The 19,281-nt window shown below is 39.0% G+C and overlaps 1 protein-coding gene across 1 annotated transcript; it reads left to right on the plus strand.

The window, feature by feature from the left end:
• The first annotated feature begins 5,028 nt into the window (after positions 1 to 5,028).
• Positions 5,029 to 6,342, plus strand: LOC143855924 (uncharacterized). Its single transcript, XM_077365973.1, has 3 exons — positions 5,029 to 5,961; positions 6,052 to 6,135; positions 6,226 to 6,342. The coding sequence occupies exons 1-3, from the start codon at positions 5,029 to 5,031 to the stop codon at positions 6,340 to 6,342; spliced, it is 1,134 nt and encodes a 377-aa protein (XP_077222088.1).
• The last annotated feature ends 12,939 nt before the right edge of the window (positions 6,343 to 19,281 follow it).

Below are 19,281 nucleotides of genomic sequence, written 5' to 3' on the forward strand. Positions count from 1 at the left end.
GTGTGGGTATCATTTCAGGGGGTTTTCTTGCCACATCGGCTGCCCAGGTGGCACTATCCTCACCAGTCATATCATTTTTGGCAAATCCCTATATCTTATAATCGGAATGTTTTGCATACTTAAACCAACCCGGACGCTAGCAAATCCCTATATTATTGTATATATCACGTTTTTACTATACAAAAGGCACTGAAATAGAATTCTCAACAGAATGTGTGCCTAAAATATTGGGATTAGGGATTCAGAGGGTTAGGTTCATCCAATGGAGAAAAAAATTGGTTCAGAGCCCAACAAAAGAAAGGTGTAGATCACCCAAGCCATGTATGCGTCATTGTATTTTTGGCTCCATGGCCTTGCACAATAATCCTACCCGTTTGTTTTTTGGGCCACCACTCTGATAATCTTAACCCTCCAATCTGAGGGACAACATAATATAGAAATCTATATAGATTGGAGGATAGAGAGATTTCCCCCAATTTTTTCCTTTTTTCTACCTAAACCCTAACCTTCTCCGATCAGATCCTTGCTGGATTCCGGCCAGATGAAGATCTATTTCCGGTGTTATCTTCATTACTATTACAATCTTTTTACTCTTGCCTCTGATCTGCTTCGAAGCTCAATCTAGCTACCCTAACTATTGTCTTCATCTTCTCCGACGGAAATCGTCGGAATTTTAGCCAGAATTCTTACCGGATTATTTTTATATAAGGTTTTTAGTTTGATTCTTCTTATTTTCACACATAAAAAACTTTGATCTCTCATTTTTTTCTTTTCTTTTTCACCTTAGTTTTAAGTTAGAAACCATAAATCTTTTCTAAAAACCCCTTTCTCTCCATCAAACCCTAGATCAACCTTTGCTTAGATCTGATTGTTCTGGAATCAAGTCATCGCCCTGTTTGAAGTCAGTTGAAGTAGTAAGCGTCAAAACAAAATCTGTAGTAAAGCATTGGAGAAGAAAATAAGGTTCAGGTATCATCAGAGCCAGGTATTTATCTTATTTTTATCTTGTTTAATGACAAATGTTACTATTGGAAATTGATTGGATTGAAAGTTTAGAATTTAATGTTGTGACTGAGACATGGTTTTGATCTTTGATTTGTGAACTGTATGAAAATTTAGGATGAGGATTGATTCCCTTAAAGGTTTCTAAAATTTTTATAGAATTATAACAAAAACTGTCTGAGAAAGGATGAAGGTTTGAGGTTCATAGATATAAACATTTATAGATCTTTCTTTTATGGATGATTTTTTATTATTTATATACATAGCAGTTCAGAATGTATATCTAAACCAGTCTGATGATTCTTTCTCTGGTATTCATGGATATGACAAGGACAAGTTTTTGAATTATGCTGAATTAGGACATTAATTATTTTAATCTGTAAGTTCTTTGCCGTTTTTCTGTTTGAGGTTAGATCTATGGCCTCCTTTGTCTTGATTCTTGATAAACTGAAGAATACTGTCACTTGATGTATTCAAAAGAATATTCAGTTGAACATGTTTGGATATACATGTGATGCATTTCGTACTTACCTGTTGCATATGAATTTTATTAATTTCAATCACTTGGATCAATATTTGATAATGCTGTGTTTGAGATTTTGTTACATCCTAAAATTTTATTAGGAGCTTTCTTTCCTAGTTTTAGTTTCAATATTTAACTGGTCTTGGATATTTGTTTCGTTGATATAATCTTGACCTAGAGGCTGATTTACTCATCTTTTCTATCTCAAACCTGCATGTGTGAGCCAGGCCATATTTCTTGGGTCATTGTACTTCATTTATTTTTTGGGAATATTTTGTTCACCTGATGATTACAAGACTTATAGTCCTTATATTCTATATTTTTTACAGATCTTTTTCTCCTAGCAATTTGGTTTAATATAGACAGACATTATCATGTTTAAAAATTTGTCATGATTTAGATTGCTTTGCATGTAAAAATGGCATTAGTTCAATCATTTGTTATCATCATATAATCAATGCTGTGTCTTTTCAACTCCAGTTAGATTCTTAGAACCTCAAGTGTGCTGAAATAACTAGTCTTTGTATTCTTCTTGTTAAATATGTACGATTATTTTGATTAAGAATACAATAAGACGAAATACATGAAATTGATTTTGTCTCCATGAATTCTTGTCTATCTTGAAGCTCACTCATGTTTGTTTGGGAAAGCCCATGATTAAGATTCTTGGAAGTTCAGTAGGATGTGGACCAAGTTTACTTGTCATCAATTCATAGAAAAAAAAAACATTTTTTCTTATAGTGTTATCTTTTTACACTCTTCATTTCTTTGGGGCTGATATTGGTATATAAGCCTACTTCACGGCTAATTATCCCCAGAAGTCTTTTTGTGTACTAAATGTCGTACCAGGTTGTAATGTTGATAAAAAGGAGAATGAAATGATATGTTTTAGAAGACATGGTTATATTGATATCATTCTCTTGGGATATTGGATAGAGGAGTTGATATATGTTTTGACCTAGGGCGATGAAGGCGCTAGCCCAAGCCCATCATTAGGGGACTTGCTCAGTCCAAGTAGCACTCATTTCTTTCATTTAAAAGACTTGCCCAGTCTTTTAGATGTAAACCTTTGAATATTAGATATCCCTCATTGCAAGGGTGATGAAAGAGTCATCTAGAGCCCTCTTTTAGGAGACAAGCTATGTCTCGTGCAGAAAAGTCAAACCTTTTTAAGACAGGCTTTGTCTCATTGGTCATAATATTCTCAGAGTTTAGGAGACTTGCCTACTCTCGTTGACACCCTTATTTGTCCTCTCTTCTATAGGAGACATGTCATGTCTCATAAGCGTCAGCTGTCATTTTTCTTTTAAGAGACTAGCCTAGTCTCACTAGCATCGTTCTCCCTTTTTATAGAGCTATTGGTTTCGAGTCTCTCCTTAGCTAGAGAGTCAGTCCTTTGGTTTCAGGAGTCAGTCCTATCATCATAGGGGTTAGATTTTCCGTACAACCTCTCATCAAATCATATGATTTTATCCAGTTCCTTGCAAGGTATAGGATACTGTCCAACCCTTGTAGAGCTGTGTTTATGTTCTTTCCCCCGCAAAGCATAGGATGTTATCCAACCTTTGCGGGATATTAGGAGTCTGTCCTATCCTTATGATGATAGGATGCTGTTCTCTTGAGTAAAAAACATAAAAAATATTCAAAAATTTCAAAAACCCTGGAAAATTCAAAAACATCTAAAAACCAAAAATCTCAAAATTCTTGAGTCATTGTGAGAGTAGTTAGGAAATTCTGTTCCGAACTACGTTGGCTTGATCCCTTTCCACGGGGTACGTAGTGCAGCTTGGAATTCATATCCCAAGTACAGCCAAACTTTTCAAAATAAACGTTTCAAACCTTTCAAAATACAAAAATTCTTCAAAACCTTTTCAAAAAGATCTTCCCCTAGAGTTAGGAGTCCGTCCTAGCTATTTAGGGTGTTTAGAGTTAGGATGCTGTCCTGATTTGTATTGATATGGTGTGTCCTGTCGTGTGAGTGTCCCTAGAGTTAGGAGGCCTCGAGTCGATCAGTTACACATTTAGTCGAACCGATGGCTAGACTAGAAAGCATATAGTCAGCCCGTGGTTTTCTTTAGGATGCACAACTTAGCTACACATAGGATATAGGGCCCACCTGCATTAGCTTAAGGCTAATCAACTTGCATTAGTTAGGACATATAGAGAGTCCTAAAAACTACAATTCACATGAACTTAAGCAATTATACAAAAAGCTTTAAAAATCAATCGAGTCTAGTGGATCGAGTCTAGGATAGCGGCTCTAGATGGTTAGGCATTGTAGTTTAGAATAGGTCTTCGAACTACGTTGACTCCGATTCTTCCCGAGGCCGGGATACGTAGAGCAGCTGGGATGGACGGCCATCTTGGTCCGAGTCAAGTCCTGCATTAGAGTTTTAGGATTCATCTTGTCCAGTCATGTATAGATTTGATTTGTGTTGTATGTTTTGCTTTGTTTTCTTACTTTCATGTACAGATCCTATACCTTTAGCTGTAGCATGCATGTGTTTGCACACCAGAATTTAGACACTAATTAGGTATGACACTCATAACCTAGCTATTCTAGGCGGCACTTATTTCATTTTCTGTTATGTGTACTTATTAAACATCTCCGAGACATGCATGATTAGATAGACGTCTTCTCGGAGATATATGTTCCCATTTCACATGACTTTGCCCAAAACTCTTCAAAATCAATAATAAATGACACAAGACACCAGGTGCTTGCACTTGGGCGGACAAGGTGCTCTTCGGACCTTCCAAATTCGTAATCAGGCACGAACCTTCTTTTATATCTCTGGTTATCCGTTGCAACAGAGCATAGTATGGGATCCTGGACCCACTTCCTTGGATGACGACTCTTCTTTGTTTAAGGTACGCCTCGAATATGGGCTAGTCCCCGAATCGAGAGGTATCTCACCTTTTATCGCCACTCATGCTGTGAGAGGCACTTCTTTCGAGAGTTCCTTGGTAGAGCTCTCCATTCACGTGGATGATCCTGAGACGCGTGTGGGGGCTCGTCCCCCGCTTCTCTTGGATCGGGGTCCACAATTAGCTTTCATGCTACGAGGACTGGATTCCTGGCTGGCTGTAGGCCTTTCATAGGTCTTGATGGCTGCCATCTGAAGGGGCCTTGTGGAGGTCACCTTTTGAGTGCAGTAGGCAAGGATGCAAATGAGCAGATGTTCCCAATAGCATTTGCAGTGGTTGAGGCCGAGCTGAAGGAATCTTGGTCCTAGTTTCTAACTACACTTCTATGTGACATTGGATCTGTTGAGACTCACGGCTGGACATTCATATTTGATAGACAAAAGGTATAATTCTTATGGTTAGCCAATTTCATTAGAAATATCTAATCTCTTCACTATGAGCTGTTTAGACATTTATTGTTAGGATCTATGAACTGTTTGGACATGCTTATTAGCGAAATAATTTTCATTGCAGGGGTTGGTTGAAACTTTCGAAGACATACTTCCAAATGCGACCATCGGTTTTGTGTCAGGCATATGTATAACAACTTCAAGTCGGAGTTCAAGGGGAAGATCTTGAAGGAAAAAATGTGGGCAGCAGCATCTGCATCGACTTCCATAGAATTTCAGCAACGTATGGCTGAGATGGAGAAGTTGGACAAGGATGCGCATGCATATCTAAAGAAGATAAATCCTACCCTTTGGTCAAGATCAGCCTTTAGTACTCAATCAAAGTGCAGCCTGCTAGTTAATAATCTTTCAGAGACCTTCAATGGGTTCATCCTGCCTTCCAGGGATAAGCCTATTCTGACCATGGTGGAGACCATAAGGCGACTGCTTATGAGAAGGTTTCAAAAGCAGAGATCCTCAATGGAGAGATATGGTGGGCCTATCTGCCGTAAGATTCAAGAGAAGATTGAGAAAGTGAGGATGACAGCTTGTGATTACCATGTTGAATGGTCTAGTGGGGATGAGTACGAAGTTCATAGGTTTGGAAAGAAATTTGTAGTTAATCTAAGGGAGAGGAGTTGTGGATGTAGAAATTGGGATTTGACTGGTATCCCATGCACACATGCGGCCGCTGCGATATTCTTCAAACATGACAGTGTAGAGGAATATGTGCATCCATACTACCGCAGAGATGCTTTCCAGCGGAGTTATGGGGAGTTGATACACCCAATGCCAAGTATGGAACAGTGGCCTCAGTCAGACATGGAGCCTGTACAGCCACCTCCATTGAGAAGGCCTTCAGGAAGGCCTAAGAAGTTGAGGAGGGAAGTAGATGAGCCTCGAAGGCTTGTAAACCCTTTCAGATTGACAAGGAAGCAGAAGTCATTGAAGTGCAGTAAATGTGGTCTTTTCGGACACAACAGCCGCACTTGTAAAGGGCCTATCAAAGGTAAAGGGAAGGCACCAGTTAGGAGGGGTCGAGGTCAAGGTTCATCTTCTTCTAGTAGGGTTGAGGTCCAGGTAATTTCAGTATATTATTTTTGGGTACCCCTTTTGGATATCTTAACTATGTTTTCTAAATGCATTTGGCTATCTTAACTTTATTCACAGGCTAACAGAGGTAGGGATGGAGGTGCATCTGCTCGTAGGGGAAGAGGTGTAGGTTCATCTTCTTTTAGCAGGGTTGAGGTCCAGGTAATTTCGGTATATTATTTTTGGGTACCCCTTTTGGATATCTTAACTATGTTTTTTAAATGTATTTGGATATCTTAACTTTGTTCACAGGCTAACAGAGGTAGGAGTGGAGGTGCATCTGCTGGTAGGGGAAGAGGTGTAGGTGATACGACGGATCGAGTAATTAAGATTACTATTAATAAAGCCACATTTATATTTCATTTATGATGATGCTTTCTGAATGGTATATGCATATGTAGACACTCCATTTTGACCGAACCCTATCAAACTAGTGTTTTAGCGCCCCAAATTTGTTCCTAGGTAGGTTAGGGCCTCCTTTAGGTCCCCGTAAAATTTCATCCGAATCCATCGCAGTTTGCCTAGCAAACCAGCGAAGTTTGTAGTATAGTGTGGTGTAGGAATAAGGGTCGCGATTTAGCCAGAAATAGGGGTGCGCTGGAACCTGGAAAACCAGTTCAAATTTTCGGTAATGGGTTGTCCAGGGAAATATAGGGGTATACGGATTAGTGTATAACTGTGGACCCCGATCCGGGAGAGAGGTGGGGGACGAGCCCCCAGCGGCCTCTAGGATCATCCACGTGAATGGAGAGCTCTACCAAGGAACTCTCAAAACGGTTGCCACCCTCATAGCAAAGCACGAGTGACGATATAAAAGAGATACCTCTCGATTCGGGAACAAGTCCGGATTCGGAACGTACCTAAACAAACTCAGAGTCGCCATCCATGGTATACGGCCATGGATCCTTAAACAAAATAGGCTCCGTATACCATGGATAACCAGAAATATATATGGGTTCGTGCCTGATTACGAATGGAGAAGGTCTTAAGAGCACCCCCAATTCATCCGAGTGCAAGCACTTGGTCTCTTATGCCATTTATTATTAACCTTAAAGAGTTTCGGGCGAAAATCATATGAAATAGGAACAATTCTCAGGAATCGTCTACCTAAGCATGCATTTCCTGAGGATAAAGAAATAAGCATACACAAAATGAAATGAAAAAATGTGTCACCTAAGCAAAGCTAGGTTATGAGTGACATGCCTAATGGGTGTCTAAGTTCTGGCGGACATACACATGCAAGCTACAGCTAAAGGTATAGTATCAGTACAAGAAAGTAAGAAAACACATCAAAACACACAACACTAATCAATTCTATATACGACTGGATAAGATGAATCCTAAAACTCTAATGCGACTTGACTCGGACCAAGATGGCCGTCCATCTCAGCTGCTCTACGTATCCCGGCCTCGGGAAGAATCGGAGTCAACGTAGTTCGATGCCCTATTCTAAACTATGATGCCTAAACATCTAGAACCGCTATCATAGACTTGATCCACTAGACTCAACTGATTTTTAAAGCTTTTTTTTACACAATTGCTTAAGTTCACGTGAATTGTAAGTTTTAGGACTCTCTATATGCCCTAACTAATGCAAGTTGGTTAACCTTAAGCTAATGCAGGTGGGCCCTACATCCTATGTGTATCTAGGCTGTGCAACCTAATGAAAACCATGGGCTGACTATATGCTTCCTAGTCTAGCCATCGGTTCGACTAAATGTCTAACCGATCGATTCGATGCCTCATAACTCTAGGGACACTCACACGACAGGACACACCATATCAATACAAATCAAGACAGATTCCTAACTCTAAAACACCCCAAATGGCTAGGACAAACTCCTAACTCTAGGGGAAGATCTTTTTGAAAAAAGGTTTTGAATAATTTTGGTATTTTTGGAGAACTTGAAATGTTTTATTTTTAAAGGTTTGGCTGGACTTGGGATGTGGATCCCAAGCTGTAATACGTACCTCATGAAAAAGGATCATGCCAACGTAGTTCGGAACGAACTCTCCTAATTACCACTAAAAAGCTTAACACTCCAAATGATTTTGGATTTTTTTGGTTTTCAAATGTTTTTTATTTTTAAGATATTTCAATGTTTTTTATGTTTTTCAAATGCTTTTAGACCGTAAAATCTTTCCACTCTTAAAGGGAACACGCAAGTACAACCACAAACTAGGGCAAAGCCCTAAAGCTAAAGGGGAAACCCCGAACAAGCAACTAGCGTCTCATAGAGACGAACGACGACATGTAAAGAAGCGTCCCAAGAACAGAGAAAACAAACTAAGATCCCAAGCAGGGAAGGCTCTAATAAGACTGAGTTAGTCTCGAATCAAGAAGAATGACAATTCTAAAGGAGAAACTCCTAACTAGAAAAACACCAAAGAGGGGGACAAATGAGTCAATGACTCTAATAACGCTACCAAGAAAAAGACTCGCTCTAAAAGAGGAGGCCACTCTAACATGAGGCTAGGTAAGCCTCCTAAAGGGGAAACTCTCTATATGAGACAAGGCTTGTCTCTGAGACACAAATGACGTAAACAAGGGTTCTGATGAGACTGGGCAAGTCTCCTATATACAAAGGAGGGGTATGCTACTTGAACTGAGCAAGTCCCCTAAGGATGGGCTTGGGCTAGAGCCTTCATCGCCCTTGCAATGCAAGCCCTTCTAAAAAGCTGAATGATTTTCAAGACAGTTCTAATACTACTAGTGAAAAGGTTAGGGTATAAGAAAAAGAAAGGATCCCATACGTTCTAGATTTTCCTAAGGCCATTACTCATATAAGAAAGCATCTCCCCTAATTTTCCATTTGAAGCAACCTGAAAGACTCTACTGATTCTCACTAATGATATTCTCGATGAAAAGGAGGAAATACCACTAAGAAAATTATATCAAAGCTATATGATGATCACAAAATAAGAACATGCTATGATTTGCATAATCTTTCCACCATAAGTACGCCATACCTTAAAGCAAAGAGACACGTATAGACATTGAATCACAAATTATGAAACCTGAACACTGCTCATATACAAATAACGAGACTTAATGCCATCGTCTAAGAGCACGATATTATTAACTCTCTCATCAACCATTCTGAAGTTATCTTTTCTTTAGTAACACATTTCCAAATAAATATAATAATCCCGATAGCCTTACCGTTAGGCACTTGATTTAGTACAGACAATTACAAGAAGTTCAATTCTTTTGGCATCAAGACAAGATAGTACAAAGATTGACAATCAAAGTATGCAGTATCACCGAGACTTTGTACATTTAAACTATATAACAGGGCAGATATTGACAAGCAAAGCTTATAATATTCAGGGGACAGGCCCAGCTCTACACACTCATAATCACATATGCATACCCACACTATGTTAATGCCCTGCTTGAGCACAAAGAAAACACTAAAGAATTGTGAAATGAAAGTGGAAACATGCTCAAGAATCGAACTATTCTTCACTGGATTATTCAAATAACTGTGCATAGTTTAAATGCACTCATTGAGGCTCATAGAACCAACGTGAAAATTAAATCAAAGAGGGCCAAATTGTGGACAGATTCGCACCTCAAACAGGGGCTGAAATGCGCTTAAACATGGGCTGAATTGTGCTTAGAAATGGGGCTGAAATGGGCTTAGAAATGTGCATAAAAATGGAGCTAAACTACGGGACAGATATGTGCTAACAGTGGCTGAACCATGGGTTCATATTGTGCCAAAACAGGTCTGAACTGTGGACAGAATTGGTGTGCATATTTTGTGCCAAAACAGGTACAGATTTGTGAACAGAATTCGTGCTAAAAACAGGTCTGAACTGTGGACATAATTTGTGCTAAAACGGGTCTGAACTGTGACAGAATTTGTGTGCAGAATTCGTGCCAAAACAGGGACAGATTTGTGAACAGAATTCGTGCTAAAAACAGGTCTAAACTGTGGACAGAATTTGTGCTAAAACGGGTCTGAACTGTGACAGAATTTGTGTGCAGAATTCGTGCCAAAACAGGGACAGATTTGTGGGTGAAAACTGTGCTTAAACAAGGGCTACAGCGGGGTTGAATCTGTGTTGAAACAAGGGCAGCAGTGGGGTTGGGTCTGTGTTGAAACAGGGGCAGCAGTGGGCTGAATTGTGAGCAGAAATGTATTGGATAAAAACTGAAATACAATATACATTGGTCTGAGGTAAGCTACGAACCGTACATATAAAAACACAACCATATCTACAGACACACACACACACACACACACACACACACACTCAAACACATACGGCATACGCACAACTCAGATTCTAACAAAATGAAAAAGAATAAGCATTAGAACTTGTTCTAGTACCAAACAAAAATACAAGGCAAACATATGCCTTGAGTGCTAAACTAGCAAACAGTACCCTCATACTTGAAACCATTCTACCTCTTATTTGAACATTCTAGTAATGGTAATTATAAAAAATAAAAAATGAATCCTTTATCTTGCATTATTCTGAACTTAATAAACTTTGAAAACCATGTCAAATAAACATAATAGCCCCAGTTGGTTCGAACATGCTGAGCACGTCAAAAACCCTCTTTTTTTTTCTTTTTTGTTTAAAAATCACCACTACTACCGATAAAACACCATGTATTTATAACTATCCATACTAAAAAAAATGAATCTTGAGTTCATATGCCCTATAATATTGTTCAAAATATCCAACACCTCAAGATGTAGCAGCAACATATAAATATTGGTATCTAAACAATAAAACATGTCAATTTGATATGCCTTCCAAAAACAAAGTGAAGCTCATATTATCAATAGGGAGAATATGTACAACTGTCAAAACCAAGAAACCTCGACATTCAGAGCCTAAACGAAGAACACCGATATGATGACTACTAATTAGAAACCTGGATCATGTTTTATTTACATTAAGATCACAACTTCTTATATGTACACATTTTACACTAGCCAATATCTATGCAACATTAAAAGGTCAATAATGAGGTACTACAGATTTTCCACAAGTCTTCAAACAAGATCAGGGCCACATATCATCGAGCACATATTCAGAGAGAATTAATATGAATTATGAAAAATCTACCATTGATTCTCAACAACACACAATCACATATATTTAGGCTTAATTGCAACAGGTGTAAAAGCTTCAAAGCGAATAGGGAAGTGATCTCTCACTAATCCTAAAAAAAAATGGTAATTATGACATCTCAAAGAGATAACCTCTCGCTAACGCTTATGACTCAACTAAGCAAATAAACACAAAACACAAACACTCTTTCATTTTTGTAATCACAAACACTCAAAGAAATTTTGTTTTATATGGTGCCGCATAAACCAGCTCCATGGAAATCCAAATTCGTATGGTTCTGCACAAAACAGATCCATATGAACCTCCTCTTAGACATACTAAAACAAACATAAAACCAAACACTCAAAGAGTCCCTCTTTTCTATATGCGATGCTGCATAAACCAGCTTCTCATAAATCCAGATTCTTATGGTTTTGCAAAAATCAGATCCATATGAACCCCTCACAGATATTACAAAATCAAACATCCAAAGATTTCTTTTCCAAAAACGCGGTGCTGCATAAACCAGCCCCATGCAATTTTTTCAAAATAAATGCGGTGCTGCATAAACCAGCTCCATGCAATTTTTTCAAAATAAATGCGGTGCTGCATGAACCAGCTCCATGCGAACCTTTCACAACTATACGATAATAAGCATAAAACCAAACACTCAAAGAGTTTAATACCGTGGCGATAGCTATACAGACCATTGCTGAAAATTCATCTGTTTAACTATCAAGGTAACTCTGACTCCTCTCTTTCAAGGTAGCGAAGCACCTAAAATTTACATGGCGCCGCATAGACCAGCTCCATGTAAACCCAGATTCAAAAGGCTCTGCATAAACCAGCTCCATATGAACCCTCGCAGATATGCCTGACCCCTAATTTCATTAGGTAGCAACACATTGCGGATCAACCTTGATTTGTATGGTGCTGCATAAACCAGCTCCATACAGATACAAAACCAAACACTCAAAGAGTTTTTTTTTTTTTTTTTTTTTTTTTTTTTTTTTTTTTATCATTGTATGAAAAAAAAAACTTCACCAAAACGAGTATAAAACCAAACACTCAAAGAGTCTTATTTCGAAAACTAAAGAAAAAGATCAAATCGTGCGGCACAGACTCCGGTAATTTCCCATTTTATTAAAAACTTCTCAAAACGATGAAAGAAAATCAAAACCGTGAAACACGGAGCACTCAATTTCTAATCTTTTTAGAAACTCAAAACAATGGATGATTGAAGGAAAAGACATTATAAACTTCCAAATTGATGAAGAAAAGGACCAGGCCATGAGATACAGACTCTGGTAACTTTCTACCTTATTAAAAAAAAATCTCAAAACAAATGAAGCAAAAGATTGACTCTTATTGATTTCATTGATGAACCAATCAACTCTCAGAAAAAGTAACGAAAAATATATGATCTCGGTCAAAGACCGGACTCAAGTAACTTGAAGAAATTTTCTAGTACCAACTCTTTTTCAAAAATGAAAAACATTCAACAAAGGTTTGAAGATTGCCAGAATGAATTCTAAACTCCGCTGGGATAAAGAATTTTCAAAAGACTTGACTCCAAAGGAGAACAACCGGACAGAGGAGTTCAACTCAAAAGAACATGTTCAAACTTCTCTAGTCTTTAACTGATGAAAATATCCATCTCAAATATCATTGTTTGATTGACATCTTTTATAACGTAAGTTATAAAAGATGCCCCTAGTATGATTACTTCCATAACAAGATTCATTATAGAGCAACACAAGAAAAATAGGCCAAAGGTTTTTCATTATCAAACACTTGGGATTTACAAAAGATTCATCTCAAGAACATTTGAATTTACAAGGCTTTTCATGGGTACAAGAAACTTGTTCTGCTCAAAATTATCTTCATCTCTGCCATCTGCTGATACTGTAAAGGAGTTTAAAAGCCTGTCACTTTCTAAACTCTGCTCGGTTTCACATTATTCATAGGAGCCATAAATTCTCTCCTTCTCTGAGGATATTTTTATCACCCCAGCTTTGGGAGAACTTTGACTAACAAGACCTCGGAATTTGAACTCGACTCGACAAAGGAAAGATTTTGACAAGTAACAAAACGAGGACTCTGACAAACACATGACTTTTATACTAAGAGAGACTGAATCTGCTTTTTAGACTGATAAATGTTTTAAAATGGTAAAAGCCAACCACTCTTAGAATCTTTTGAATACCGCATTTAAAGGTGTTTCATTCCTCTTTTTGGTATTTCAGTCATGGTTATTATCCCTTTGGATTGCTTAGCCTCAACCTCCCTAACTCAAAGAGTATCAAAGAAAGTCTTGTTGGCGCTTACTCAGACATTGGAGTAATGCTAAAGAAAAAGAAAGTCTAGCTGGCTCTTGGAAATTGTCCTTTCTGCCTGAAGTCACTGCAATGATCAAATCGCCTTTTCAGGTTTTCGATTTAGCGGACCGTATGCCTTATATTTTGCCTGGACTGTCAACCCTTGCAGATTTTCTATCCAGCAGGCTCTGCACCCTAATTTTTGCCTAAGCCGCCCTTTCAGGTTTTCAGCTTAGCGGGCGAATGACCCTAACTTTTGCCTAGACCGCCCTTTGCGGGTTTTCTTGCGGGTTTTCAGTCTAGCGGGTCTAAGACTCCATTATCTTATTTTATTTTTCTTTCTGTTTCTCTACAAACCTGGGCCTAAAATACACCAAAAGGACTTTCAGGTAGGCTTAGGTTCAAGCAAGGTAAACATTGGTGTGTTTAAATGTATTTAAACCGTATCTGGACCCTCCAGATTGCCTACGTATCCCTGAAGAAAATGGGAATCAGGTCTGCGTAGTTCGCCCATTTGGGGTTTCAAAGATTTTTATTTTCAAAATGTTACGAAAGATGTGACCAAACCTGAATTAATCAGGCTACCTAAGTACCCTTAAAAAGGGATCAGGTCATAATGTTGTTCAGGTTCAATATCTTTTATGACGCAAGTCATAAAAGATGCCCCTGGTTTGAGTTTGCCAAAGAAAAGAAATTTTTTTTTTATTGTTGGCCCAAAGGGTTTGCAAATAGTTTTAAACATGTAGGTTGTTGGCTCAAAGCTCAACAAATTGATCAAAGATGGCCTCCTGGTGTATCAGGCGTAGTATTTCTTTAACCGATCCAGGTTTGTAGGTTCATTTAATTTTTCTCCGTTTTCATTGAGGAGTCTTACAGCTTTTCCAGGCAGGACTTCATCAATAATGTAAGGACCAGACCAGTTTGGTCTGAATTTCCCTCTAGGATCAAATACCGGCGCCCTATTGGACTTCAAAACAAGATCTCCAGGCTTCAAGTCTCAGATACGAACTTTCTTGTTGAAAGCTCTCTCAATCCGCCTTTGATATCACTGAATGTGATATAAGGCTCTCAGCCTCTTTTCATCTATCATTTGCAGCTCATCATGTCTGGCTTTTGCCCACTCAGACTCTGGTAAGTCAGCCTCTATCATCACTCTCAAAGAGGGAATCCTCAGCTCAACTGGCAAAACCGCTTCCATTCCGTACACCAAAGAATATGGAGTCACACCTGTCGAAGACCTGATCGATGTCCGATAAGCCCACAAAGCATATGGAAGTTTGTTCGACCAGTCTTTATAAGTCTCAGTCATCTTACTGATAATGACTTTGATATTCTTGTTCGCTGCCTCTACAGCCCCATTTGTCTGTGGTCTGTAGGGAGATGACTTATGATGCTTGATCTTAAACTCTTCACACAGGTGTAAAACCTCTTTTTTGAAATGTGACCCATTATCTGAAATTAACTCATGAGGTACTCCGTATCTACAAATAATATTTGTACGGATAAACTTCTCAACTGTGTTCGAAGTTATGGAAGCATAAGATGTAGCCTCGATCCACTTCGTAAAATAATCGATAGCTACCAAAATGTACTCGTGCCCACTCGAGGACTTCGGATAAATCTTCCCAATTATGTCTATTCCCCATACTGAGAATGGCCACGGCGAAGACAAAGAATGCAACTCCGAAGGAGGAATATGAATAAGATTCGCATAGACCTGACACTTGCGACATTTCTTCACAAAGGCAAAGCAATCTGCTTCCATTGTGGGCCAATAAAAACCAAGTCTCAAAATCTTTCTAGATAACATTTTCCCATTCATATGAGGGCCACAGACCCCTTCATGAGTTTGCTCAATAAGCTCTGCAGCTTTGTCCTCATCCACACACAAAAGTTGAATACCATCAAAAGATCGCATGTACAGCTCTTCACCACAAATGATGAAGTTAGCAGCTAATCTCTGAAGAGTCTTCCTCTCTTTACTTGAAGCTTCAGGAGGATGTCCTTCACCAGAAATGAGGTTCTTGATGTCAATAAACCACGACTTCCCATCTGGACACCTGGCTGATATCTCAATTGCATTCACATGCGCAGGAGCCCACTGTAATCTAACAGCTAGCGGCTGGACCTCCATAGTTGCAGAGATGTTTAGCATCAAAGCCAAAGTAGCCAAAGCATCAGCAAAATGGTTCCTAGTTCTTGACAAGTGAGTAAAAATGATATTCTTAAATTTTTTAACCAGAGATTCCAAATATGTGTTATAAGGGATCAATTTATCCTCTCGAGTTTTCCATTGCCCATTGATTTGACAAATAATGAGCATTGAGTCCCCAAACACATTATGTCTTGAATTTGAAGAGCTAGAGAAGCCTCAAGTCCTGCAATACAGGCTTCATATTCTGCCATGTTATTCATGCATTCAAACTGCAGCTTGATGGATATAGGGATATACTCTTTCTTTGGAAATATCAAAACTGCACCCACTCCTTGACCTCGGTTATTGACCGCTCCGTCAAAATACATCGACCACTTGGTACTTGGAGTTGCTTCTTCAATATCCATGATCTCTTCATCAAGAAACTCAGCTTTTAGAAAAGCACTTTTCTCAACAGGAGCATCAGCCAATTGCTCAGCTATGACCCGCCCCTTAACTGACTTCTGAGTGACATAAGTGATGTCAAACTCAGATAGTAACAATAACCACCTTGCAGTTCTGCCTGTAAGGGCGGGTTTCTCAAACAAGTACTTTAACGGATCCATCCGTGAAAGTAAAAATACCTTGTTCGATAACAGATAATGTCTAAGCCTTTGGGTAGCCCAAACTAATGCTAGACAAGTCTTTTCTAAAACAGTGTACTTTAACTCATATTTTAGCATATTCTTACTGATATAATAGATAGGCTTTTCCTGCTTAGACTCTGGATCTTTCTGAGCAAGCATACAACCCATCGCAGTATTTGTAATCGACAAATACATCAACAAGGGTTGGCCATGAATGACGGGTGATAAGACAGGAGGCAAAGATAAACATTGCTTAACTTTTTCAAACGCTTCATAGCATTCATCATTCCACTTCTTAGAGGAATTCTTCTTTAAAAGCTTGAAAATTGGTTCACATGTCATAGTTAAATGAGATATGAACCTTCCCAAGTATTGAACTTTTCCAAGGAAACCTCTGATCTGCCTTTCTGTTTTTAGCGGTTCCATTTCCTGGATTGCCTTGATCTTTTGAGAATCCACCTCAATTCCTCTTTCACTGACCATAAATCCAAGGAGTTTCCCTGACGTAACTCCAAATACACACTTGTTTGGATTCAGGCGAAGCTGATATTTCTTGATTTTCTCAAAGAATTTTCTCAAGGCAACTGTATGCTCCGGTCTAGTCTTTGCTTTAACGACCATGTCGTCTACATAGACTTCGACTTCTTTGTGAATCATATCATGAAGAAGAGTAGTTGCAGCCCTCTGATAAGTTGCACCAGCATTCTTTAAACCAAATGGCATTACTCTGTAACAGTAAGTACCCCACTGAGTAATGAACGCTGTTTTTATCATGTCTTCGGGTGCCATCTTGATCTGGTTATACCCGGAGAATCCATCCATAAAGGATAAAAGTGCATGTCCAGCCATATTATCCACCAGAAGATCAATATTCGGCAATGGAAAATCGTCTTTTGGGCTTGCTTTGTTCAGGTCCTGTGGACCCCGATCCGGGAGCGAGGTGGGGGACGAGCCCCCAGCGGCCTCTTGGATCATCCACGTGTGAAGGAGAGCTCTACCAAGGAACTCTCGAAACGGTTGCCACCCTCATAGCATAGCACGAGTGGCGATATAAAAGAGATACATCTCGATTCGGGAACAAGTCCGGATTCGAAACGTATCTAAACAAACTCAGAGTCGGCATCCACGGTATACGGCCATGGATCCTTTAAACAAAAATATGCTCTGTATCCCATGGATAACCAGAAATATATATGGGTTCGTGCCTGATTACGAATGGAGAAGGTCTGAGAGCACCCCCAATTCATCCGAGTGCAAGCACTTGGTCTCTTATGCCATTTATTATTAACTTCAAAGAGTTTCGGGCGAATATCATATGAAATAGGAACAATTCTCAGGAATCGTCTACCTAAGCATGCATTTCCTGAGGATAAAGAAATAAGCATACAAAATGAAATGAAAAATGTGTTACCTAAGCAAAGCTAGGTTATGAGTGACATGTCTAATGGGTGTCTAAATTCTGATGTGCAAACACATGCAAGCTATAGCTAAAGGTATAGGATCAGTACTAAAAAGTAAGAAAACATATCAAATCATATAATAACTACACAACAAATCCTAAAACTCTAAATTATTAGCCCGAGTCCTCAGATGGTCTGGTATTCATCCAAAGAAGCCTACGTATCCCCGCATCCACGAGAATCAAGGCAACGTAGTTCTTCGCGCCTATTCTAAGCTAGGATGCCTAAGACACCTAGACCTCTATCCTAGACTCGATCTAAAAGACCGGACCAATTATTAAAGTTTCTTGTACGATTATTTAAATTCCAGTAAATGGTGAATTTTAGGACACCCTATATGCCCTAACTAAATGCATATTAGCCCTAAGCTAATGCAAGTGGTTCCTACAACCTATGTGTAACTAGGCTGTATTTCCTAAGGAAAACAATGGGATCACTAACGCATCCTAGACCTAGTCATCAGTCGGCGATGTGAATCGCCAACTGACCGGACGGAGGCGTAACAGACTCCTAACTCTAACACAAACACAAACACAAACAAAACACACAACAATCAAACAACACACCAAGGACGGAACTCTTAACCTAAAACAAACGTAAACAAGCACATAACAAATCAAAGACTAAAACCAAACACAAACCCCTAACTCTAAAACTCTCATTCTAAGACAAAGTCCTAACTCTAGAGGAAGATTTTTTGAAAACAGGTTTATGAAATATTTTTGTACTTTTTTTAAAGAGTTTGAATGGTTTATTTACAAAAGTTTGACTGGACCTGAGATAAGAATTTCAAGCTGCACTACGTACCTCGTGGAAGAGGATCAAGCCAACGTAGTTCGAAACGAGCTCTCCTAACTAAAACCTAACAATCCAAAAGATTTAAGGTTTTTAATGTTTTTGACATTTTTAAAGTTTTTAATGTTTTTGACATTTTAAATTTTTGATGTTTTTGGATTTTAAAATATTCCAATGCTTTTAGATTCTTAAATGCTTTCACCCTTCAAGGGAACACGCAAGCATAATCACAAACTAGGGCAAAGCCCTAAATCAAAAGGGGAAACCCCGAACAAACAACAAGCGTCTCAAAGAGACGAACCACAACACGCGAAGAAGTGTCCCAAGAACAGAGAAAAACAATCTAAGATCCCAAGCAGGGAAGGCTCTAATAAGACTGAGTTAGTCTCGAAAGGAAAAACTCCTCACTAATGACACCAGGGAGGGAGTACAAATGAGTCGGAGACTCTAATAACACTACCAAGAATGGGGTAAAAATGAGTCAAAGACTCGCTAGAAGAAAGGGAATATGAGTCAAAGACTCTAACAATACAAACTAAAAGGATAAATGAGTCAAAGACTCTCTAAAAGAAATGGAACAAGAATTTGCACATTTGGCAGAGGTAAAACACCCAGCCGGGCCGGACAACTACTTAACCCTAGGGTGCAACAAATGTGTGCCCAGTACCCCATAACGGTAGGAGTATGAAGCCAAGCCGAGTAGGGTGTTCTCCCAAAAACCAAACGACACACAAAGAGGAGAACTAACGAGAGAATGAGAGCGGGGGGTCTCCCAAACACACACAAATATGGGCTCCAAATAACCTTATCAGTGCCCTTGCAAGGGGTAAGCAAGGCTAAGACAACTAATTGACCAAATTGGTCTCTAATTAACAGAGGTA

This window comes from Tasmannia lanceolata, unplaced genomic scaffold, assembly GCF_043159265.1.
Source record: "Tasmannia lanceolata isolate RefF3 unplaced genomic scaffold, GAP_Taslan_0.1 ptg000023l, whole genome shotgun sequence".
Lineage (NCBI taxonomy): Eukaryota > Viridiplantae > Streptophyta > Magnoliopsida > Canellales > Winteraceae > Tasmannia > Tasmannia lanceolata.

What these genes read in the sequence shown, in the direction of transcription:
- LOC143855924 (XM_077365973.1), top strand. Translation starts at nt 5,029, where the DNA reads ATGTATAACAACTTCAAGTCGGAGTTCAAGGGGAAGATCTTGAAGGAA. An exon ending in CTAGTAGGGTTGAGGTCCAG is followed by an intron (nt 5,962 to 6,051) that starts GTAATTTCAGTA and finishes CTTTATTCACAG; the next exon opens with GCTAACAGAGGTAGGGATGG. An exon ending in TTAGCAGGGTTGAGGTCCAG is followed by an intron (nt 6,136 to 6,225) that starts GTAATTTCGGTA and finishes CTTTGTTCACAG; the next exon opens with GCTAACAGAGGTAGGAGTGG.